Here is a 24,563-nt window from a genome sequence, read left to right on the forward strand (position 1 = left end):
GTGGGAGTAAGCAGACCAGAATAAATTCGTGCAGTGGACCATAGGGCACTGCACTGTTTTGATTTTGAAACGTGAAAATCCCATACAAAATCAAAACAATGCAGTGCCCTATAGCATGTAATGCTCCAAACGCACCAGCCTCCCTTACGAAGGAAGTGAAACACGCTTCTGCCTGGTGCGCGCGACAGAGCCCCCGAAACGTCATCGAAATTTTTATTTTCAATCCGTGCGCTCCCCGCATCAACACCGCGAGCGAAAAGTTTTTCCTTGGCATTGGCAGTGCAAAGATAAGTGTTGGTGAAAATTGAACATTTTCCGAGTGCAGGTTGCGGTTTCCGTCGTTTGCTCCGGTTGGAAAACCCCCGGAAAACGGTCGCGTTCGGTCGTCGGCTCTAGGTGGGTGGTTTAATGTTTGTTGTGGTCGCTGCGCCGGAGGAATTGGTTCGAGCAGCAACCGCCCCCGAAAACTAGGGGCATGAGCGAAGAAAATGGAAAATCCACGGCGGCGAGTGCATCGTCTTCGTCGGATTGCGCTGCTACCGCAGCAGCAGGAAAGAAAAGAAAATACAAAGTTATCATAATCGGTGCTGGGATGGCTGGATTATCCTCGGCGAATCATTTGATCAAGAACGGATGCTCGGATTTTGCGATATTGGAAGCGCGGAACCGAGTCGGTGGAAGGATCATCGGGATCGAGATGGGCTCACAGAAGGTAAATAAATGGTTTTCGGTGGGGATGGGGGGAAGATGCTAGTGGAGGATTGTGTGTTATGACGAGTCAGTTTTTGCAATAATTTTTATGCCTTATATAAGGGGAGGGAATTGCATCGGATGGTGTTGCGATGCCTCAGGTATTGATTATCTCGGAATTGCTTTTTAGGCGGTATGATAAGATTAGAAAAAGGTAACGCAAATTTGATGCAATTATCACGGGCGGTGATTCCATTTAATGGACAAAAACATTACTTTTCTATTTTTGCCAGGTACATTGAAAGCGATGACTATTCGCTTTTGATTGCTGCTCTTTGCACTTGCGAAACTGAATTTCAAAACAATAGTCAGAATTGGCTAATCTTTTAACTCCATTGTTGAAGATTAATGATTAGCTATTTCTTTTTGTAGAAACTCCCAATTGAACAAAGCCTGTTTAGCAAATTTTGCTTAGAATGGGCACCCATCAAAATTTGATGGGTGCCCATTCTAAGCAAAATTTGCTAAACAGGCTTTGTTCAATTGGGAGTTTCTACAAAAAGAAATAGCTAATCATTAATCTTCAACGTTATTTAATAACGTATATTTTCATTTGCTTGAAAATTATTGCTGGAAAGGGTCGCGCATTTGTACTGCAATCAGAGAATGTGATATTATTGCCTGTGATATTATGTTGTAGTATGACTAAATGATCTCATTCTATGCAAATTTAAAATTTGTAACGTATTCACTATGTAAACTTTAATTTTCTAAGTTTTACTAGGTTTTAAAAATGAACATTAGATGGGAGAGTTGCCTAATATGAAAGTCGCATCAGATTTTTTTTATGTACAAGTGCTTCCCATGGAGTCATGTTTAGCACTTGATATGTATGGCAATGACTGATTCTCACCTAGTAGGGCTACTACAAGACCCCGCGGACGATTCGATTGTAGGTTTAATTCAATGTAGGTTTAATTCAACAGGAAATACGTCTATTGTTCGGTTTATTTACCGCATGATGAACCATCCCCTACGGATGCTTTCAAACAAGTCATCGCATACTGTACTTCAAAAGGCCTTCCGCTAATTGTTGGCAGTGATGCTAATGCTCACCATATCATCTGGGGCAGCTCAGACATTAACTTGAGAGGCTCCAGTTTGATGGAGTACTTAAGTAGTACAGATCTTGCATTACTTAACATAGGCAACCGCCCAACCTTCATGGTATCTACTAGAGAGGAAGTGTTAGACATAACGCTTTGCTCTAGTAGAATTAGTCACGAGCTGACCAATTGGCATGTGTCAGATGAAGAATCTTTATCTGATCATCGCTACATCTTTTTTGAACATTTAAATGTTACTTCGCAAACATTGCGTTTCAGGAATCCCCGGTCAACGAACGGGGATCTTTTTACTGATTTGGTTGCGGCCAAATTTCATGGATACCCACCATCCATTGACACTCCAAGTGATTTAGATGATGCCGTTGATACTACAACGACCTTCATCATGGAAGCTTTTGAAGAAGCATGCCCTCTACGGTCTGTGAAGATCACAAGAGGAACCCCTTGGTGGAACTCTGATCTGGCGAAACTCAGGAAACAATGTAGAAAGAATTTGAACAGACGACGTTCGGCTGGTTCGGGGGCTTTCAGGTCGGCTCGCAAGGCCTACAGGAAAGCTCTCCGGTCTGCTGAACGATCCGGCTGGAAAAACCTTCGTACAAATGTTTCCAGTTTGAGTGAAGTCTGTCGGTTAAATAAAATCCGTGCAAAATCTAAGGATTTCCGAGTTAACGAACTTCGTTTGCCAAATGTCGATCTGACTTCCTCTGATGAGGAAGTTTTGGAATACTTATTCAGCACACACATCCATGGATGTGTAGATATTACATCTTCGGATGATCCTGATGTCTTTTCTTGTAGTTACGATTCCCTGGCTTCGGCTCGGAGTATTGTAACTATAGAATCGATTGAGTGGGCACTTAATAGCTTTGCTCCTTTCAAATCTTCAGGGGCAGATGGGATTTATCCTGTTTTGCTTCAAAAGGGATTTGATCATTTCAAACATGTTTTGAAAAAATACTTGTTTGCAGTTTTGCTACAGGGTATATTATGAAATCCTGGCGGGATATTACTGTGAAGTTTATTTCGAAAGTGGGTCGTGCGTCGCATGCAAAAGCAAAGAGTTTCAGACCTATCAGTTTGACCTCTTTCCTTCTGAAATGCTTAGAACGCATTGTGGATCATCACATTCGTGATGTTCATCTTACCAACGTGCCTCTTCATGTGAACCAACATGCCTACCAATCTGGTAAGTCCACTGTGGTTCTTTTACACAAGGTTGTTTACGATATCGAGAAAGCATTCGCTCAAAAGCAATTTTATTTGGGTGTTTTCTTAGATATCGAGGGTGCCTTTGACAATGTGTCTTTCGATGCCATATTGGAAGCCGCACGGAGTTATGGTACCTATATCTCCAAAGATTTTCAATTGGATTCATCAAATGCTCAAAAACCGATATCTCTTCTCCCTGGCCAAGTTCGCAGGGGTTGACGGTATTAAAGTGAAGGAGTTTCATTTTGATTATTGTAATGTAGTGTTCTTTAGTGAAACATATCACCTTTTTAACACTTTAATGCGCCTCCAACGGTTCATCACGAACCGGCTGCTGCAGATGGAGTATGACTGATCATATGCATCAGACATGCTCGATAAACACGGAGGATCCGCCAGGGCTCAGTAGAGTCTATTCCCAAGCAATAGTTTCAAGTCGGTTGGATTTGAGAAGGTTTTGATGATCGTTACAAATCCTAATAAAAGTTATACAGGATTTGTGACAGGTTTTGGAACCTTTAACAGCCAGCTGACTTCAAAATGTTGTTTGGGCTGTATTTCCCACGTTTCTCGGTTGATTTTGATTAGTAATTTATCAATGTCATAGTCGCTTTGTCGGTTTTTTACCATGTTAGTTGGTCATATTTTCTTTAAATAATGCAATTAAAATAAACCGACGAATTAATAGTGGGAAGGAGATTTGCAGCACTTAATTGTGCTGATAGATTCGAAGCTAACGTGCGAACATTTAAACGCATTGTTGACATCAATGTGTTCGACGTGACATTTCGGACAAAAGCTGACTGCTTTTTATTAACTGAACAACGTTACTTTTGTATGACTAGGTTGACATTTCTAGGCCACGCATGACAAAATGACATGGTTTATCGAGGTAGGACCGATGGGACAGAACGAATTTGAATATTTTTCATAGTATTTGTAGGGGGATGAATACATAATAGTTGACAAGCAATTTTTGTTTTATTACAATCAACTGACCAACTTGGCGAGGCTTGCTTACATAACAACTGACAATAAAGAAACCTGTTTTCCTTGACCTTCTACGCAATGGACATCCGACCAAACACACGTGTTTTCTTTAATCTCCTAGGCATTATTAAGACATGACGTATGTGCATGACGAAACAACTAGCAGGACACAGTTCCAGACGTCTCTTTTTAATAACGACATTCAGCATATTTCCAATAAAACTACACTTCAATAAAGCAAAGACTAAAGCTGCTATGATAGAACAGATCAGAATGACTGAATTGACTATTACCTTGGAGATCTACTTCGAATAACTGACAAATTGACAAGAACCTAACTAAATACATGGACCATACTATAAAAAACCAATTGACAAAAAGAAAAAAAAGGGGAAACTTTTATTAAAACTATTTTTGTTCAACGCAGGCCAAAACAGTGTCGACTTGGGCCACACACGCCTACGTACTTCTGTGTGTTGAAACAAAAATAGAGGCTCCTAGAAGCAAATGTAGGGAAAGGGTGCGGTGTAGAATATAAGCACAGTGTTGCTACCGCCGTAATCACTTTGAAAAAAAAAAAATCAAATGCTCAAAAACCGATAGGGAATCGCGCCACTTGGGCGGTGATTCTATATTCGTCTGTTTTCCACTATAACTCAGTCAAATTTGAACCAATTGGCACAACTTTTGGAATGTGGTGAGATAGGTATAGTATCTACCCGTGTACAACATTTCAAGTCGATTGATTCAAAATTGACTGAGTGATAGTGGCAAACAGACGAATATAGAATCACCGCCCAAGTGGCGCGATACCCTATCTCTTCTCGACATTGCGTCTAGCAGGGATTAGGAAATTGAGGCAACTCAATAATAGCGGTTTTCTTACTTATGGTTTTGCCGACGACTACCTAGCATTGTTAGTTGGTATGTGTATCACCACCCTTTTCGACCTGATGCAAAGCGCCCTTCAGGTAGTTGAGGGTTGGTGTCGCCAATATGGCCTTTCGGTTAATCCGAGTGAAACATCAATTGTTCTTTTTACGGAAAGGCGAAACCGTAATGGCGTTCGACCTTTGCATCTCTTTGATTCTGAAATCGATGTGACTGAACAAGTATTGCGACATTTGCACCCATTTAGACTCGACCCAAATTCATTATTATCACAGTCGAATTTCGCACACGACTTCGCAGCGGCTAGCGTACACAAGTTCGATTGAGTTCATGACAGGGGCGTCGCATGCATAACAGGTAAACAAAATAAGTTTGATTAGTGTGCAATGTCGCTGGAAAACAATGATTCAGTGAATTCTCGAATTATCACAGTAGTCTAAACATTGATGAGAAACCCAATACGTTGGAGTCATTCTTGATTCCAAGCTTTCCTGGACACCTCACATTGAGTTCAGAATCAAGAAAGCTTGTATGGCCTTCGGGCACTGCCGGCGAACCTTTGGTACAACATGGGGTCTAAAACCCAAGTATATCGAATGAATCTACACAACTGTTGTTCGGCCAATATTGGCTTATGGATGTCTTGTGTGGTGGCAAAGGGGCGAAATGATAACGGTCCAATCAAAGTTAGGCCATCTCCAAAGGATGTGCTTAATGGCGATGTCTGGAGCGTTCTCTTCAACTCCCACGGCAGCGCTCGAAGTTCTCTTTGACGTTGCTCCACTACACACTCATCTCAAACAAGAAGCATTTTCTTGCACTTACAGTCTACGGGTACTCGGTCTACTAGAGGAAACTCCTGTGAACCGCACATCAACACACACCTCGTTGTTTCCACTTTTGGTGAATTGGGACAAAGTTGTCCTTGCTCCAAGTGATCTTACAATTGCTTGTAATTTTCCATATAGGACATTTTCCACGAAATTCCCTTCTCGGGAAGAGTGGACATCTGGTTATCTGGAAAGAAGTATTTCAGACGGCATCGTATGTTACACTGATGGCTCTCTTTTCGAAGGTCGAGCAGGTGCTGGTGTTTATTCTCGTGAGCTAAGGCTGTATCAGTCTTACTCACTTGGAAGAAACTGCACCGTTTTTCAGGCTGAAATCTTTGCTCTTATGTGCGGAGTGCAATCAGCACTTCAGCAGCACGTAGTGGGCAAAGTAATATACTTTTGTTCAGATAGCCAGGCTGCTATTAAAGCACTTACTTCGGCCAACTCCAGGTCGAAGATAGTTATCGCTTGTCGAACTCAAATCGAGGAGCTGAATTCAGCAAACGCTGTTCACCTTGTATGGGTATCTGCAGATACCATGGCCATTCTTCCATCGCTGGAAACGAATTGGCTGATGAGTTAGCTCGCACTGGAGCATCACATGACTTCATTGGCCCTGAGCCAGCTACTCCGATATCGAAGTGTTGGGTAAAGCTTCAGATTCACACCTGGGCTGCTATTCAACTCAGACAATACTGGAATAGTTTGGAGTAAGGTTTGGAGTCATGTCGTCAAACCAAATTGTATTGTACTGAGCCATCTCCAAGGGTGGCGAAGTATCTTACAAATCTGTCAAAGCAGAATTGCAGCATTCTGGTCAAAGCATTGACTGGCCACTGCCGACTCAGCTATCACATGGCGAATATTCAGCAAGCTGATTCATTTGCATGTGATAGCTGTGAATCCGATTATGGAACTTCGTATCATTTGATATGTAACTGTCCAGTTTTTGCGCAACTGCGTTTCCGAGTATTCGGTAAACACTTATTCAGTGAAACTGACTTCAGAGACCTGAATATTCAGGATATTCTGTTGTTCTTAAACGTCGTGGTAAGGAGCTATAGGCTCTCCTTCGCTTTATGCGTTATTACAGTACCCTTTTCAGGGTGCTGTTTGAACCCATTGTGGTACGCTTATGCGTTAGTATCCTCTTCCAGGGTACTTTTCCTATTTCCCTATCTGTCCTTATCCCTATCCTTATTTCCTTCCTTTTCCCTCGGGTAGATGATAAAATAGGCTATTATTTTGGCGATGGCACAAATGTCCCAAATGGAGGATAACGTGCCTCTGGAGCCGGCCTTCTGATACCTGATACCTAATTAGAAAGTCACATCAGATTTTTTTTTATATACAAGTGCTTCCCATGGGGTCATGTTTAGCACTTGATATGTATGGCAATGACTGATTCTCACCTAGTAGGGCTACTACAAAACCCCGCGGACGATTCGATTGTAGGTTTAAATGGGAATTGTCCATTTTTCGGAATTAAAAATGCATTTTTCTCCGAAGTGATTGACTAGTCGCAGATGATAGGAGTGCCCGTTTGTCATAATTTACAAAATAAACAAAAGGCGTTTTTATGTTCTGAGGTTTTCTTGTCATTTTGAGGATAATTGAGGGTGCCAAATGTAAAGGGGTGCAAGTGACCATTTTGTCGATTTTGAGCTGAGCATATCAAAAAATTCTTCAGATTTCAAGCTTTTACATTTTTTAAGACAATTTTTATGATAACTGTTTATTTGTACTTTTTTGTTTGTACTTGTTTCGTTTTATGCCCTATATTAAATTGCGTGTTCAAATATTGATGTCAAGAAAGAAATTCAACTATTTTTACCTTAAGTTCCACGATTTCATTCCAACGTGGAGTGCACTTCTAATGCGATTGCATATATGACCTTAATTCAACCTATACAGGGTGTTAGGTTCCTGAGTGCAAACTTTTTAAAGGGTGATAGAGGACCATAAATGGAGAAAAAAATTGTTCTACGCATATGTTCAAATCTCAATCGTTACGTAGTTATTGAACTTCCCATGTTTATGACTCTTATTGCCTTAACTGGCAATAACTTGAAAATGGTCAAACTTATCGAAGTTTTTTTACCCTTATTCGAAAGATTATTGAATTTTCTAACAAATGGCATCTTTGAATCGATTGGTTTGGTTGAATAACTAAGTTTTCTAGAGCAAAATAGCTAAAAATAGTGTATTTTTATTGGTGTTTGTCAATTATCTTTGAAACATGCGTAATAAATTAAAATTCTTTCTTTGGCAAAGTTGTGGCTCCTGTTACACTCTACAATTCGTTCTTTGACACCAAACTTCTATCTCTTATCGTTGTGTTGCAATTTCGATTTTAACATCGCATTTCAGATCATAAATTTGCAACTGTCATGGAAAGCACTTTTTTGCGCATTGTGCCGCACATTTAAATCAAAATTGCAAGAAAACGATAAGAGCTAGAAGTTTGGTGTCAAAGAACGAATTGTAAGTGTAACAGGGGCCACAACTTTGCCAAAGAAAGAATTTTTATTTATAACGCATGTTTCAAAGATAATTGACAACAACCAATAAAAACACAGTATTTTTAGTCATTTTGCTCTAGAAAACTTAGTTATTTAACTAAACCAATCGATTCAAAGATGCCATATGTTAGAAAATTCAATAATCTTTCGAATAAGGGTAAAAAAACTTCGATAAGTTTGACCATTTTCAAGTTATTGCCAGTTAAGGCAATAAGTGTCATAAACATGGGAAGTTCAATAACAACGTAACGATTGAGATTTGACCATATGCGTAGAACAATTTTTTTCTCCATTTATGGTCCTCTATCACCCTTTAAAAAGTTTGCACTCGGGAACCTAACACCCTGTATATGACAAATTTTGTTTTAAATGCTAGTTCATCTATTTGTATCCTAATTCAAACCTACCGTATACTAAGCCACCAGTTTAAGTGAATTCTAAAGTAGCAAAGTAAATATATTCTAATTAACCCTCGAGCGATCGCGCTGTTGTATTTTGTACAACACGTTGAAAAAATCTCGCTTTTTGTACTCAGCATTAGCGTGGTGCTGACGCAGGTAGTCAACCGCGCGAGTTACGGAAGGTTAAGGAACGTTTAATTTAATAGTTTTTAGAAAATAGGTTTTAGAAATTGACTGTACTGGTCGTATTTTTGTTGTTTTTATCAATTCTGCCTCATCATCGCGATCCGTCATATAGTTCTTTGCGTCACCGTAGGACCTCGCTAGCATCAGTGTGACAAGGTAGTATCTCATCAGGTATCTCTTCAGAGTGGTTGATCCGTAGGTGCCAGTGGGGTGACACGGCTGTCAAACTCGGTACATCGCCGCTCCACGCCACATCATTTTTGGTACGGCGCGTTTTGGTACCCACTTTCTGGTCGGTTTACCCTAACTTGCTCCTGATTTTCGGGTGTGTGACTCGTGTGTTGCTTGTGCTTATTTCAGAAATTACACTTTGCACGGTATTATATGTAGCAGCGAAGCAGTGTCGATGTTTCCAGCGCATTTTTTCCATGAATTAAGCAATCAAAACAAAAACATTGGACGCCATGTTGAATTGAATGCTGGGTAGATGATTCTGGCCCTTCGTCATCCCCCTGGTAGGTGCGGCGTCGGACAGGGACCGTGCGCAACAATGGATTACCCGCAGGGAGTGCGTTCAATGTTGGTCAGCAGGAGTAAAATCATTTTATTTTGTATGGCGAAAAGCATCTAATCTCGAATTTCCCGAAATGAAAAGCTTTCACCAAAAAAATATTTGGTAGGCACCAAACCAGTCATCATTATGTACAACCGCTACCAAATATTTTTTCGAATAATGTGTTCCACTTCGAGAAATACGCCTTTAGATGCTATTTTTGCGATTTACTTTTAGCGATTTTTTGCGCATAGAAGCTAGTGCCACATTGGTCGATGCGGAGAGTAGGAAAACAGCCAAAGCATTTAATTCATTACCGCATATTTTTTCCGTGTAAATTGCCTTTTGTGTAAATTATATTTAGCGTGTTACACCGATCTGACAGCTCTAACAGTGAGGGACTAAACATAAATTACGTAAAGTGGGTAGGGGTGGTGGGGGTAAAATGGACAGGGTACAGTTTCATGGCTTTTATTGTTTTTCAAAATGTTTCAACGATTGAAGCTTATGCCTAAGCATGAATCATTATACTTTTGCTGATCTTGAACATTAAAATCAAATAAACCTCTTCAAGATGACAAAAACTTTAAAACTCACGTGAAAAATCGGAAATGATGTAAACTGCCCATAACCGCATAACAGTAACATTCGACAAAAGTAGGCATTGGAGAAAATGGAACCCAAAGTTGCAACTTTGAATAGTATAGGAATGAATCGAAATTTTAAAAATTTCTCATAAATTTGTCATCAGTCGTATAGCAATCAAATTTTCTGCAGCAGTTCCTGTATGCTGGGGGAATTGTCAAAAAATAAATCGAACCTCAGTATGATTGATGTCACGCTTTAAAGCCAATCTATTTTCCTAGTGTGACTGTTATGCGGTCACATTGCTCAATGAGACAAATTGACTTGGTATTTTTTTTCATAAATCCTAGAACAAACTTGATTTTTTTTTATCCAGGTGGTCGAAAGCACTTGTGATTTCATGATGATCCCCGATATTAACTCAATACCAGCAAAATATGCAAATGTTACAAATATGCAGTTATGGGCAGTAAAATCTGCTTATAATTGCTAAGGTTTTCTCGTAAGTTATTTTCAAATTATTACAAGTTCTACACCCTAAACCAATAAAGTCCACGTAGAAGAATATATTTGACCAAAAAAAATAGGTTTTGTAAAAACAAAGTTTTGGAATTTTTTTAACAAAATCAGGCTGTGGGGGTAAAATGGACAATCGGTTCAAATTTCACCAAAATTTAATGTTTTTTTTTGCAAACTTCAGAATCATCAGCCGTCATACCTATCGTGAGATAGTTGAAGTAAAAAGTTATAAAAAATATTTTATACCAACTGTAACCGCGGCGGAGTTTGGGAGACCGACGGAGTGTTTGGGATCGTTCTTTCACTGCACTTAAACCGACACGACACGTTTTACTTGGGGACGGACTACTGCGAAGTTTATTGCGACGACGAAATGTTACAGAGACGTGTGTTCTGTTCTGCGATATATTCTTGACTGATTCGATTCGATACTGGTTTGCTTATTTAACTATAGGGAAATTCAGTATAAAGAGGATCGAAAAGGCCTATCCGAATGTAAATCGGGATCGTTTTTCTCTCACTAGCCGAGTGCTAGTGACAAGGAAGAATGATTATAAATTTATCGGGCGAATGAACGAGATCGATATTGTTACTTATTCTAGAACAGGAGATATTGAGAGAAAATTATGCACTTATCTTTAGGGTGGCTCCAACATATGCCGGCCCCTGTTGAAAGGTCGGACCTTTCAACCGACTTTCCTGATTCGGATGCTGAGAGAGCTGATCGTTGACCTCAATCGTCTTCGGGTTTTCTCGCCGCAACTCGGGAGACTCGCCGGTCTGTTTTGGTTCCGCTGCTTCTAAACACCGCAGGTCAGCGACCTCAATGTTGATTAACACCTCGTACGTCGTCTGGGTCAACGACCATCGGTGGTGGTGGTATTGTTCGCTTCGGACGATATCTTGTTGGTTGGTGTGACGTCATCGGGAGTTCTTCCGTTGCGGCGCACTCGAGGGTCGATTGGGTTGTTTCGTGGTTCATCTCGCAGTCATCGGGTTGGGTGTACTCAATGGTTACCCATCGGAGCAGCCATCGAAGCCGCAGCACATGCCGGAGTACAAACATTCCATTAATTTTTTGAAAATTCGTTATACTACAATACTTACAGGGTACGGAGGCCCTAAGGCCTCCGATCGTTGCGCAGCACTAGTGTACTGCGATCGGTGATTCTTCAGGGTCGGGCCCAGCTGTACCAGCTGGTTCGGTTGTGGGTTGACGAATGGGAATCACGCAGATCTTGGCGATTCCACGTCGATATTCTCCATCGGCTGTCCGGACGTCTACGACCCGGATGTTGCCATCGTCCCCACGAAAAATGTTGGAGATCCTTCCGTACTTCCACTTCAGGGGCGGAAGGTCGTCTTCTTTCAGGAGAACCATCGTTCCTTCAGCGACGTTGTCCCGCACGCGAGTCCACCTAGTGCGCGGATGGAGGCCAGAGAGGTAGTCGGATGACCACCGCTTCCAGATTCGCCGGAGGAGCTCTTGGTTCTCTTGGTAGCGATCAAGTCGAGTTCGGGGTACCTCAGAGAGGTCGGGTTCGGGGAAGCAAGTAAGCGGACGGTGAACGAGGAAGTGGCCTGGTGTTAGCACTTCCAAGTCGTTCGGATCGGTCGATAGCGGCGTCAAAGGCCGCGAATTTAGACACGCTTCGATGCGGGTCAGCAGAGTGACGAATTCGTCCTGAGAGAGGACGGAGTTCCCGACGGTCCGACGAAAGTGCTGTTTGAAGGACTTCACAGCCGCCTCCCACAACCCGCCAAAGTTTGGGCTGCGTGGCGGAATGAACTTGAAGATGATGCCTTCATCTGCGCAGCGGTCGACTATTTCACCTTGGTGTTGCTGAGAGCGAAACTGCTTGGCCAGTTCCTTCAACTCCCGTGCTGCTCCTTTGAAGTTTGTGGCATTGTCGCACTCTATGAGGCTCGGCTTTCCTCTTCGAGCAATAAACCGATGCAACGCTGCTATGAACGCCGCAGTGGAGAGGTCGTAGACTAGCTCTACATGAACTGCCTTGGTTACAAGGCACACGAAGATGGCTACGAAACACTTTATGGGAGGTGCCTTCCTGGTTTTACGGTACTGGAACGGTCCACAGAGGTCTACCCCGGTATTGATGAAGGGCAATGTCGGAGTAACTCTCTCTGGCGGCAAATCTCCCATGAGCTGCTCGAGGTTGCGAGGACGGCAGCGAAAGCAACTTACGCAGGAGTGGACTACACTTCTGGTTAGATCTCGCAGGCGAAGTGGCCAAAACTTCTCCCGGACGCATGACGCAAGTAGCTGAGGTCCGGCGTGTAGATTCTTGAGGTGGTAGTACGATACGATAGACGTTGTTAGGGGATGTCGAGCGGGCAGAATGATGGGATGCTTTCGGCATTCGGAGATGGCCGCATTCCTGAGCCGGCCACGAAGTCGGAGGATGCCGTCGACGAGAATTGGGGCGAGAGTACGTAGATCAGAGTTTGAATCAACCTGACCGTGTTTGGCTACAGCTGCGAGGTCCTTGGCAAAGGTTTCGTGTTGCGCTAGTCGAACTAGGTTGTCGGTGGCTTCCGCTAGCTCCGACGTCTGGAGGAACCCGGTCCGCCGGTTAGAGCGATTGCAAGGCTTGCTGTTATGGTAGAAGCGACGAAGAAGAGTGACGAAACGAACGAGCGTTGGAAATGACGATCGGATGGAGAAGATTTCGTTTGGAGGGTGCACCTGCACCGGAAGCGATACTGCTCTTTCTTCTAGGAGTTCAGGCGGTATGTCGACGGAGGGTTGCGGAGTTAAGGGCGGCCAGAACCTTGACGGTTGGCTCAACCATGGCGGGCCATTCCACCACGATGCGGTTTCTTGCAGCTGTGCAGGATACATGCCGCGGGAAATTATATCCGCAGGATTTTCGATGCCAGGAACATGCGCCCAAATGCCGCTGGTGGTGAGATGCTGCACTTCAGACACTCGATTCGCAATGAAAGTTTTCCACCGCGAAGGTGTCGAACGCAGCCAGTGCAAGGTGATCATCGAGTCTGTCCAAAAGATCGATTTGGCGTTCAGCGCTGTACTGCTTTGGACTTTGTGATAGAGGTGACTTAGCAGAAGTGCCGACGAGAGTTCCAACCTAGGCAAACAGATGCGCTTCTGCTTCTTCGAGTCGCCGAGGGGTGCCACCTTGGATTTGGCGGCTAGCAGGCGAACGGCGATCGATCCGTCAGTCGAAACGGTTCTCAAATAGAGGCAGGCTCCGTATGCCTTCTCAGAGGCGTCGCAGAACCCGTGCACTTCAATCGATACGAGAACCGAGGCAGGCGCCGCCCATCTTGGAATGCTGATTGTAGCTAATCCGTCTAGACTGTTATGAAACTCCAACCAATGCTGTTGCTCGGATTCGCCTAACGGCTCGTCCCAGTTCTTGGAGGAGCGCCAGAGTGTTTGAACAAAGAGTTTGGCGAGCACCACGACCGGCCCGATCAATCCAAGAGGGTCGTAGAGTCGCGCCGTGTCCGATAGAACGATTCGTCGAGATATTGGTCCATCCTGAGACCACGTGGGAACGGAATAACGGAATTCGTCATCCGTTGGCTGCCATTGCAACCCTAGCGTCTTGATCGGAGCAGAAGGAGATTCCAGCGAAAGTGTGGTTCGTTCATCGCGAAGTTCTGACGGTATTTTTGAGAGAATCGCTGACGAATTCGACGTCCATTTCCGCAAGCTCATACCGGCAGAATTCAGCAACTGCAGAAGCTGCTGACAGGTTTCTTCACCTTCGTCCTCGTCGTCAACACCGGTCAGCATGTCGTCCATGTAGAAATCCTTGGCTAGGATCAACGAAGCGAGAGGAAATTCTTCGGAACCATCCTTGGACAACTGCTGAAGGCACTTCGTTGCCAAATAGGGGGCGGATGCGGTGCCATACGTCACTGTTGTGAGTTCAAAGGTGCGAAGAGGTTGCGAGGGAGAATCACGCCACAGGATTCGCTGCAAAGGGTAGTCCGTAGGGTTTATACGGATTTGGCGGAACATTTTTTCGATGTCCGCAATAATGACAAATCGGTGCATCCGAAAGCGCAAAATGATTGCCAGCAGGTCGTCTTGGATGACTGGGCCAACCATCAGCGCTTGGTTCAGGGAGATTCCGCTATCTGTGGGGCAGGAAGCATCGAATACTACCCGCAATTTCGTGGTGGTACTGTCAGCCTTTTCAACACCGTGGTGCGGTAGATAGTACGACGTACAGTTCGCCAAAGCTGCATCGTCGCACACTTCCCGCATGTGGTTAAGCTGGTGGTATTCATCGATGAAGGCTGAGTACGAGGTCATCAACTTGGGATTGGCTAGCAGCCGACGTTCGAGAGCGAGGAATCTTCGAGCAGCAATCTCTTTCGAGTTTCCTATCTGGTTGAGAACCAGTGGGCGCTTGGGAAGGGTGACTACAAAGCGACCCGATTGGTCGCGAAAGACAGTGGCGGCGAAGTGCTCTTCACACTTGGATTCCTCCACCGAATGAGTGCTGTTGGTCCAGCAGGATTCGATTTCCCAAAACCGAGAAAGCTGTTCGTTGAGAGATTCTACACTGGTGACATGAGCGAGCTTCGGGGTACCTTCGGATGCTTGATTGGAACCGACCTTCCCGGATGCTACCCAACCAAAGACGGTGTTCTGCAGGATCGGCCTTTCAGGTCCCAGTTTGATGAAACCTTCAAGCAGCAGGTCGTAGTACATCTCCATTCCTATCAGGAGATCGATGGGTCCGGGTTCATGGAACTGAGGGTCAGCTAAGGTGAGATTCGAGGGGATGTTCCATGGCGAAGTGTCGATGCATCTGACCGGCAGCTCTCTGGTTATCTTCTTCAAGACGTGACACCGAGCATCAGCGACGAAATCCGAGCAGCGAGAACCCATCCGAACGAGGACAGCGTGGTATGAAACGACGATAGAATTACCCACACCTCCGATTTCTTGGCGATCGGAGTGGCGAGGTAACTGGAGTTTCTGAACGAGATTTTCAGTAACCAGGCTGAGTTGAGAAGCGGAGTCCAAGAGCGCTCGGGCCCAATGATGGTGTCCGTGATTGTCGAAGATCTTGATGACAGCAGTCTGCAGCAACACAGTGGCAGGAACAGTACGGGAACTTCCGACGAGAGTGGTGGAGACGAGAGTAGAGGCGTTGGCTGACGGCGATTGTGCTTCCGCTGACGGCGGAGTTCGAGAGTGTGAGGGTTGGTTCGATGGGCATGTTTGATTGCCCGAGAGTGACGACGACGATTGCGAACTGACAGCGGAAGTGGGTGGTTTTGTCGGGGTGGACGAACGATCTTGCGATTGTTGGTGGAGCATGGTGTGGTGTTTCTGGCTACATACTCTGCATGTACTGGAAGAGCAATTTCTAAGTAGGTGGGAGGAGGAGAAACAGTTGATGCAGAGGTTTTTCTTCTTGACCTGCTCGAAACGTTGGGCGACTGACAACTTCTGGAACACCTCGCACTTGAAGGGAGAGTGGGACGGTTTCGAACAGAACGGGCACGCACCAGCTGACGGACTAACTGTAGTAACGGTGTGGACTGTATTTATTTTGGATTTCTGTGACCGGAACGATTCCGGTTTAGCGGGTTCGAACGAGCGAGACTTCGACGGTGGCAGCGATTGCAACACCGTAAGATGAGTACGAAGAAACTGGATTAGATCTTCGTATTTGGGAACCTCTGTTGATCGGTGGTGAGCTTCCCACTGCTTAAGTATGGACGGATCCAGTCGGCTACAGACCATGTGTGCCAGCAACACACTCCATCCTTTCGTTGGAATTCTCCACAAAATGCTTCAAATTGGTCATGGTGTCCAAGTAGAACCGCTCTTGGCGGGAAAGTGTCCTCAAACTCGGCGACATTTTCCACACCTGGATGATCGAAATCAATCGCTCAACTCCTCACCTATGCTCAAAACGAAACCACCGACCAATTTGAAAGCCAGAGCACCTAGCTACCAACCAAAACGCTCACCCGGGATGAAAGCAACGAAGCAATAGCCACTATCAGTTTTCTCGCAAATAAAATATCAATTCGTCAACCAAAGAACCCTTCTACTCACAGTAGCGTGGCGATCTGACGCCGTTGACCGACGTCCTATTGTCCGGTGCAGCACAATGCAGACCCAAGCCAAGCCGGCGTGGTTTGCTTGCACAATGGGGACCACGTTGGAAGCACGTTGGATTGCAGCACCTCGGGAATCGCAGCTTATCCTCGAACGACACTAACGAGATCGATGTTAATTAACGATCGATCTTACGCGCATTGTAATTATGCTGCTCTAGGGCAGGCAATCTTCGCAATTTCACTTGCAGAAATAGTCACTGTTCGTCACTGTACGACGTCACGTGACGTGCGGTATATGTTCACTCCTCGATAGTACACCGAACCGCGAATCGAATTGTCCGAATCGATTACCGTTTTTTCGACAGGCACTAAACGGTTGATCCGGCTCGACCAGGACCAAAAATGTAACCGCGGCGGAGTTTGGGAGACCGACGGAGTGTTTGGGATCGTTCTTTCACTGCACTTAAACCGACACGACACGTTTTACTTGGGGACGGACTACTGCGAAGTTTATTGCGACGACGAAATGTTACAGAGACGTGTGTTCTGTTCTGCGATATATTCTTGACTGATTCGATTCGATACTGGTTTGCTTATTTAACTATAGGGAAATTCAGTATAAAGAGGATCGAAAAGGCCTATCCGAATGTAAATCGGGATCGTTTTTCTCTCACTAGCCGAGTGCTAGTGACAAGGAAGAATGATTATAAATTTATCGGGCGAATGAACGAGATCGATATTGTTACTTATTCTAGAACAGGAGATATTGAGAGAAAATTATGCACTTATCTTTAGGGTGGCTCCAACACCAACAAAATTTATTTTTCATCCAAAACAGTGTTTGTTTTTTACACTATTTTTACAATAATTATTTAAGTGTGTTTCAAAGTTTGTACTAAACGTTTGAAAACAACAAAATAAAGGTATCGTATGAAATTTGATAGTTTGTATTTAAGAACATAGAAACAATATGCTGTTATTTAACTTTTAACGACTTTACCCCATTGATTGTCCATTTTACCCCCACCAATTTTTTCACGCTATTTTGAAGCACGATTTGATGAAGAAAATAATCAAAGAAAACAATATTTTTTAAATGCAACCCCTTACAAGATTTCTAGAGTATATCATTACCTTCCATGTTTCTCGGAAAAGCAGATGGATTTTGCCGCATTTCCACGGGAAACGACCAAAATGCTTAGGTTGTCCACTTTACCCCCACCACCCCTACCGAGGATTGTTCACAATCTGCGAACTTGACTGCGGAAAAAATCGTGTCCATGACGCCGCTAATACCCCTTGCATGCTTCTAACCCCCTAAATGGATTACATGCAGGGAGTGCGTTCAATGTTGGTCAGCAGTAGTAAAATCATTTTATTTTGTATGGCGAAAAGTCGAATTTTTCGAAATGAAAAACTTTAACCGAAAAAATATTTGGTAGGCACCAAACCGGTCATCATTGTGTACAACCTCTACCAAATATTTTTTTCGAATAATGTGTTCCACTTCGAGAAATACGCCTTTAGTTGCTATTCGCCATACAATATTTTTGCGATTTTTTTTTAGCAATTTTTCGCGCGTAGAAGCTGGCGCCACATTGGTCGATGCGGAGAGTAGGAAAACAGCCAAAGCATTGAGTTCATTGGTTTTGGTTTTGGATGGTATGCAGTGCATTATTGATCCTTTAATTATTTGCATACTTCAGTCTGTTTTATGATACGGAACATTTACTTAATTAATTACTTTGTTATCTTCTCAGACGGATATATAATGCAAGAGTGGGTCCACGGATTAAATAACTGGGGTTGTTAGCTTTTTGTATGAAACTATTATTAGTAGATGAAAAATGTATTTCGGTTTTTCGCTATGTAAATGAATCTCTAGTTGAAACGCCGCGTATAACTAATTCTGATTCTAAAGTTATTTTTTCAAACTAAGGATTTAGGAAGTTTTAATTTTTGTTTACTTTAAACAGTAGGATAATGTTATGTTGTGGTATTTTGCAGTTGAATTTTGTGATAAATCTCAGAACATTTTGCAGGCGAATAACACTGACATTTTCAATACCCTCCTTATCATCGGTTTGTATTGGCTTACACTCTTATTACCCTTCCCAATACTGCAAAACGTAAATTAAAATTAAATAATAAAATACATTATGATTGCCTAATATATCATTAGGATGCTATCACAGACAAACAGATATAAAACTCTGATAATTCTCATCGTACATCGAATTAACGATCTATTTAAAAATCTGATAGTTGGCCATCTAACCACTCGTGTCGCTCGTATAGTTTTTGTTCGAGTTTGACGTTTGCCCACTAGCGCCACCTAGTTAAAGGTTGGCCAAATCAGGTTCTTTTATCATCGGGCGCATGTGTCTGAATGAACGAGATCGATATTGTTACTTATTCTAGAACAGGAGATATTGAGAGAAAATTATGCACTTATCTTTAGGGTGGCTCCAACACCAACAAAATTTATTTTTCATCCAAAACAGTGTTTGTTTTTTACACTATTTTTACAATAATTATTTAAGTGTGTTTCAAAGTTTGTACTAAACGTTTGAAAACAACAAAATAAAGGTATCGTATGAAATTTGATAGTTTGTATTTAAGAACATAGAAACAATATGCTGTTATTTAACTTTTAACGACTTTACCCCATTGATTGTCCATTTTACCCCCACCAATTTTTTCACGCTATTTTGAAGCACGATTTGATGAAGAAAATAATCAAAGAAAACAATATTTTTTAAATGCAACCCCTTACAAGATTTCTAGAGTATATCATTACCTTCCATGTTTCTCGGAAAAGCAGATGGATTTTGCCGCATTTCCACGGGAAACGACCAAAATGCTTAGGTTGTCCACTTTACCCCCACCACCCCTACCGAGGATTGTTCACAATCTGCGAACTTGACTGCGGAAAAAATCGTGTCCATGACGCCGCTAATACCCCTTGCATGCTTCTAACCCCCTAAATGGATTACATGCAGGGAGTGCGTTCAATGTTGGTCAGCAGTAGTAAAATCATTTTATTTTGTATGGCGAAAAGTCGAATTTTTCGAAATGAAAAACTTTAACCGAAAAAATATTTGGTAGGCACCAAACCGGTCATCATTGTGTACAACCTCTACCAAATATTTTTTTCGAATAATGTGTTCCACTTCGAGAAATACGCCTTTAGTTGCTATTCGCCATACAATATTTTTGCGATTTTTTTTAGCAATTTTTCGCGCGTAGAAGCTGGCGCCACATTGGTCGATGCGGAGAGTAGGAAAACAGCCAAAGCATTGAGTTCATTGGTTTTGGTTTTGGATGGTATGCAGTGCATTATTGATCCTTTAATTATTTGCATACTTCAGTCTGTTTTATGATACGGAACATTTACTTAATTAATTACTTTGTTATCTTCTCAGACGGATATATAATGCAAGAGTGGGTCCACGGATTAAATAACTGGGGTTGTTAGCTTTTTGTATGAAACTATTATTAGTAGATGAAAAATGTATTTCGGTTTTTCGCTATGTAAATGAATCTCTAGTTGAAACGCCGCGTATAACTAATTCTGATTCTAAAGTTATTTTTTCAAACTAAGGATTTAGGAAGTTTTAATTTTTGTTTACTTTAAACAGTAGGATAATGTTATGTTGTGGTATTTTGCAGTTGAATTTTGTGATAAATCTCAGAACATTTTGCAGGCGAATAACACTGACATTTTCAATACCCTCCTTATCATCGGTTTGTATTGGCTTACACTCTTATTACCCTTCCCAATACTGCAAAACGTAAATTAAAATTAAATAATAAAATACATTATGATTGCCTAATATATCATTAGGATGCTATCACAGACAAACAGATATAAAACTCTGATAATTCTCATCGTACATCGAATTAACGATCTATTTAAAAATCTGATAGTTGGCCATCTAACCACTCGTGTCGCTCGTATAGTTTTTGTTCGAGTTTGACGTTTGCCCACTAGCGCCACCTAGTTAAAGGTTGGCCAAATCAGGTTCTTTTATCATCGGGCGCATGTGTCTCCGTGACTATGATTTTAATCGAAAAAAATCGAAGTGTTACGTGGTTACGTCTGTTTGTCTGTGATGCTATTCTACTTTTTTTCATTGCCATTTTTTCCTTAATGAGGAGTTATTGTTATGCTCGGCTAGCCTCGTTGGATAATGCTGAAAAAATCAACATTTGCAACTTGTTGCATAAATAACTATTTCATTTCTTAACCCTCTACTTCCCACCATCGATTTTCGACGAACTCGGGACAAACGGAAATAGATGAATATGATGCAATATTTTTTAGAATATGACTAACGTCATAAAGTTTACCAACTACTAACTACTTGTTTCAAAAATGGAACTATTGATAAACAATCAAAAACCTATTGATTTACATAAAAAAGTTTTTCATTGATTTCGAAAAAAAATAGCTAATTTGCGATAACTTTTTTTTCGGAAACGCTTTTTTGGCATAAAAATATGTAGTCGTTTAAAGTCGTGGGAAGGAAAGGGTTAACATGTTATATTGTGTTATTCATTAATAACATACCAATGGTCTCCAGTTAGTCTAGTGGTTAAGGCTATGGATCACCAATCTGGAGACGGCGGGTTCGATTCCCGTTCCGGTCGGGAAAATTTTCTAGACTCCCTGGGCATAGTGTATCATTGTACTTGCCTCACAATATATAAATTCATGCAATGGCAGGCAAAGAAAGCCCTTCAATTAATAACTGTGGAAGTGCTCAAAGAACACTAAGTTGAAGCGAGGCAGGCCAAGTCCCAGTGAGGACGTCGAGCCATAAATAAGAAGAAGATGTTATGCGAGTTGGGGCAGTATAATCTACATAACGCTCAGCTTTTTGTAAGCTTTTCTTAAGAGGTACAATTGATATAACTTTTTTCATTTCCAGGTTGAGCTTGGTGCGAATTGGATCCACGGTGTGTTGGGCAATCCCATGTTTGAATTGGCGATGCAGCATGGCCTCATCAGTATCATCAATATTCCGAAACCGCACAAAGTGGTAGCGGCCACCGAGGACGGCAAACAAGTGCCTTTCCAGGTGCTACAGGAAATCTACGAAGCGTACGTTTGTTTTCTGCGGCGGTGTGAAGAGTATTTCCTTTGTCAGTATCTTCCACCGCCGGATATTCATAGCGTTGGAGAGCACATCAATCTGGAAGCGGAGCTGTATTTGAACAATATTGACGATTACAAAGAAAAGCACCTGAGGAAGCTGATATTTGAATGTCTGCTAAAAAGGGAAACTTGCATCACCGGGTGCCACACTATGGATGAAATCGACCTATTAGAGTTAGGAAGTTACACCGAACTACAAGGAGGAAACATTGTGCTGCCCTCTGGATATAGTTCCATTCTGAAGCCATTATGTGATACACTCCCAAAGGAAAATATTATCCTCTCGTGTCCGGTCAAAACCATACACTGGAAACGAAAAGGCCGGGTTCCTTCTGGCAATAATAACTCGGACGCTATCCTTGAGGAGGATGAAGACGACATCGATTCGGATGATTCTGACAAGACGGTAACCGAAGTGCCGATCGGTGACAATCCTAGCACTAGTGATAATAGCTTAAAGCATTGCACGTCGAACGTTCAGATCGAGTGCGAAAACGGTACTATATTCGAAGCGGATCACGTAATCTGTTCGATCCCGCTTGGAGTGCTTAAGAAGCATGGTCAAACGATGTTCGCGCCTAGCTTACCACAGTACAAACTGGAATCGATCGATTCTCTACTGTACGGAACTGTAGATAAAATCTTCCTAGAATATGATAGGCCTTTCCTCAATGCCAAGGTCAGCGAGATTATGTTCCTGTGGGAACACGTCGATTCGGACCCCAACGCCGACGAGGAAGAATACCTGAAAGCGAACTGGTACAAAAAAATCTACTCATTTTCCAAAGTGTCCGACACCCTACTGCTGGGGTGGATTTCCGGCCGAGAAGCGGAATACATGGAAAATATTTCCCACGAAGTGGTTGCCGAAAAGTGTACGGAAATCCTTCGGAGGTTCCTCAAGGACCCATTCATTCCAAAGCCAAAGCGATGTGTGTGCACCAGCTGGAGCAAGCAGCCGTACAGTTGCGGCTCGTACACGGCCATTGCAGTCGGTGCTTCGCAGGACGATATCGACAATATCGCACAGCCCCTCTACTCTAGTCCCCATCAGTCCAAGGTAGGTATTAAAGTCTTATTTCTGTAAATAATATGTTTATGAAGCTTTGCTTCAACCTTGCAGCAAAGAAATTGGTATCAATGTAAGCATATGCTAATTCCTTTTTTCAATTCGCAGCCATCGGTGCTATTTGCTGGAGAGCACACCCACTCTAACTTCTACTCAACGGTACACGGTGCTTACCTTAGCGGTCGAACAGCCGCCCAGATCCTCCTTACGCCTGACTCGCCGCAGGAAATTGTGATGGAATCGGATACCAGTGATCTTAGCTCCTGGATCCAGGGCATCGCCCTGGAATAGTAAGAAGTGCTAGAACCAGTAAGTTCCCCCTTATAATTTATTATAATTTTAGCATTTGCGGTTTGCCGCAACATTTCCTTCCTTTTGTGCGATCAGTTATGTTGGTAATTTGTTTTGTATCATTCTGTTTCATGTTTGTCTATTAGTGTTGTTGCGTTACACCATCCTAATTTAAGTATTTTACACCAATTTCGCTATTTCGTTTTCAAGTCCAACACATGTTACATTATGTTTCCTTATTTTAGGCAAACAAATTTACCAGACTGATGTTTTTAGGTTTATTTGATAGTTGCTGTCAAGCAACTTACTACACTGCAAATATGTCAAGTAAGGATAATTAGTAACGCACATTTCATGCAAATTGTTTGAATTCCTAAGACAAAACCTCTATGAAACGAGATACTTTGCCGTACTGTAACATTACGCATTTGGATTGTGCTCTCTTATCAACAAACTATATTTTCCTGTAGATTTCCCTATGTTCAATCTAGTCCACTCGCATAACCTGTACCTAAATCTACGAAAAATCCCCCTACCTAAATACACCTTGACTGAGTTATCTAGTTTTACATGTCTATGTTGTTGAACGCAGAAAACAGTTAATATGCATTTGTATAGCGATACCAAATAGTAGAAGCTTCTAATATCGGTCATACACCCGATGCAGTCAGATGGTTGCTACAAATCCGTTGAACCTTAGGATAAGCGTGATGCTTTCAGTATGTACCAATAAAATATCCCCACGCCCCACATATACACAAAATGTAAAATTACACGACACTACAAACGCATTCACAGCTGGCATTATATCGCTCCGTACAAACCCATCAGATATCGGAAGTTGAAACAGAATCGGAATCGTTTCGTTACGAAAGAACAAGCAATGAATCGGGCGGTTTTTCTACACAGTTCTTAGTATTGTTTTTTGACAGTAGAGTTATGGGGAAATTTCAGGGCGGGCCAACCTATAGTATTGTTAGCAAATTGGAAAGGAAAATTGACAAACGCTTTAGGAAAGATTCGAGTGCAGAGTTGGTCCAATGGCGGAGAAAATGAGTCCTAATCAAGCGACAAAAGTATTTTGCTAAAAGTAATAAATTGAAACATTACTCGTAAAATCAAAAGTTTAATCTATAATAGTGAACTGCGGAAAGTTATTTATGCCGAAAATGTGCCCCATGTTCCTTCCGTTTCAATGCTCAACGGTTCTCAGATGCGGCAGATGAGTTCCGTGAGAAGCTTGATGAGTGGGGGAATCAAGTAAATGACAACCTCGACAATGTGTGGGACTCTATGCGCGAAACAGAGAGCTCAACTTCTCAGGAAACGATAGGCACTGCTCTATCACGACGCAGAAACGCTTAGTTCGATGATGAGAATCCAAAGATAGCAGAAGAAGAACAATGCCAGAATCAACAAGTATTGTTTGGTAAGATGCTGCGTACAATACCTACT

At 42.5% G+C, this 24,563-nt stretch overlaps 1 protein-coding gene across 3 annotated transcripts; it reads left to right on the top strand.

The window, feature by feature from the left end:
- The first annotated feature begins 209 nt into the window (after positions 1–209).
- Positions 210–24,245, top strand: LOC109405987 (peroxisomal N(1)-acetyl-spermine/spermidine oxidase). Of its 3 annotated transcripts, none has more exons than XM_029878636.2 (4): positions 210–712; positions 21,522–22,808; positions 22,926–23,126; positions 23,354–24,245. In XM_029878636.2, exons 1-3 carry the CDS (start codon positions 476–478, stop codon positions 23,106–23,108), a joined length of 1,707 nt encoding a protein of 568 aa, XP_029734496.1. In that variant the 5' UTR covers positions 210–475; the 3' UTR covers positions 23,109–23,126; positions 23,354–24,245. The 3 variants fall into 3 exon arrangements, with proteins under 3 accessions (XP_029734496.1, XP_062698815.1, XP_029734490.1); XM_062842831.1 differs by having other exon boundaries at positions 23,385–24,245; XM_029878630.2 differs by having other exon boundaries at positions 22,926–24,245.
- Positions 24,246–24,563: the final 318 nt, after the last annotated feature.

This window comes from Aedes albopictus, chromosome 3 (genome assembly GCF_035046485.1).
Source record: "Aedes albopictus strain Foshan chromosome 3, AalbF5, whole genome shotgun sequence".
Classification (NCBI taxonomy): Eukaryota; Metazoa; Arthropoda; class Insecta; order Diptera; family Culicidae; genus Aedes; species Aedes albopictus.